At 54.0% G+C, this 1,161-nt stretch overlaps 1 protein-coding gene across 1 annotated transcript; it reads right to left on the bottom strand.

The window, feature by feature from the left end:
- Positions 1 to 569: 569 nt before the first annotated feature.
- Positions 570 to 959, bottom strand: LBRM_33_1740 (putative RNA-binding protein; the record flags this gene model as incomplete). The annotated part of the gene is made up of 1 exon (XM_001567892.1): positions 570 to 959. The coding sequence occupies one exon, from the start codon at positions 957 to 959 to the stop codon at positions 570 to 572; it is 390 nt and encodes a 129-aa protein (XP_001567942.1).
- Between the last annotated feature and the right edge of the window lie 202 nt (positions 960 to 1,161).

Genomic DNA, 1,161 nt, shown 5'->3' with positions numbered 1-1,161 from the left:
ATACACACAGAAGAGCGCAGAAAAAGGAAAACGAACAGAGAAATGGAAGCGAATGCACTCGCCCCCCCCCCCCCCCCCCACACACACACACACACATCCAATGGCAGTGGTTCTGCCTCCGCGTTCTCCATGACTGTCGATGCGCCACTTGGCCTCTTTCTCCCTTCTTTCTGTGCTGCGGAGCTTCACTCTGCATACTTTGTGCATGTGGGTGTACTTGACTGCATGGGTCTCTCATGAGCGCGTGCGGCTGTTGTAAATATTTGCGAGGAGACATGAAGGACGCAGAGGACTTGAGAGCCGCCCTCTCTAGACGCGTTTCAGCTCAGTAGCGAACCCGGAGATATGAATAGAAAGGCACACGGCAACACGTCACATCAGTCACGACGTGTGCACGAGCGCGATATTCTCAGTCCCTTCTTTGACAGATTTGAGAGTGCCGCACATGTTTGAGACAACCTCACTACGTTTCCTCTTTCTTCAAGCGCACCCACTCACCCGTCCTTTCCGCTATGTCTCCATTTAGCTGCATTTCTTTTTAACGTCTCGCTCACGCTGGGGTTCTGCACTCACGATGACGTCGGCTGCGGTGGAGGCGGGTTCGTGGTGTTCTTCTCCCGCAGCTTCATTGCGTGCTCGTACCCGAACGCCGAGATGCGCTCGCTGCGGCGGCAGTAGGACACCTGCAGCGGCTTCTCCCGGCCCATGTTGTAGCGATCGTGCATAGACATGATAGCGAAGTCAGCCTCGTCTGTAACGCGGAAAGTGACGAATCCACTACCGGTGCTCTTGCCGTCCGCATCGCGCAGCACGTTTGTGTGGATGACGTGGCCATAGAAGGAGAAGATCTGACGGAGATCATGCTCGGTGGCGTCAAAGTTCAGCTGACCAACAAACAGGCGAGCGGTGCCACTACCCAGCCTCTCGCCGTTGTTGTTACTGCCGTTGTTGACTGTCATTGTGAGGGAAAGAAAAGAGGAGGATAGGGAAAGGAGAGGAGGGATATAAGAAGCAGGCTTGGCTCTTGTTTGAGTGTGTGGGGACCCGAAAAGAAAGCAAGAAGAAAGACGACGACACGAGGACGGACAAACCCGCCGAGCGCAAGATTCAGATAAAGAAAACAAAAATCGCAAAGGTGCTTAACAATTCGCTACTCGGGAG

The sequence above is a fragment of the Leishmania braziliensis genome, chromosome 33, assembly GCF_000002845.2.
Source record: "Leishmania braziliensis MHOM/BR/75/M2904 complete genome, chromosome 33".
Taxonomy (NCBI): Eukaryota; Euglenozoa; class Kinetoplastea; order Trypanosomatida; family Trypanosomatidae; genus Leishmania; species Leishmania braziliensis.
Note: the sequence above shows the minus strand (reverse complement) of the source record. Positions and strands in the feature narration are given on the sequence as shown.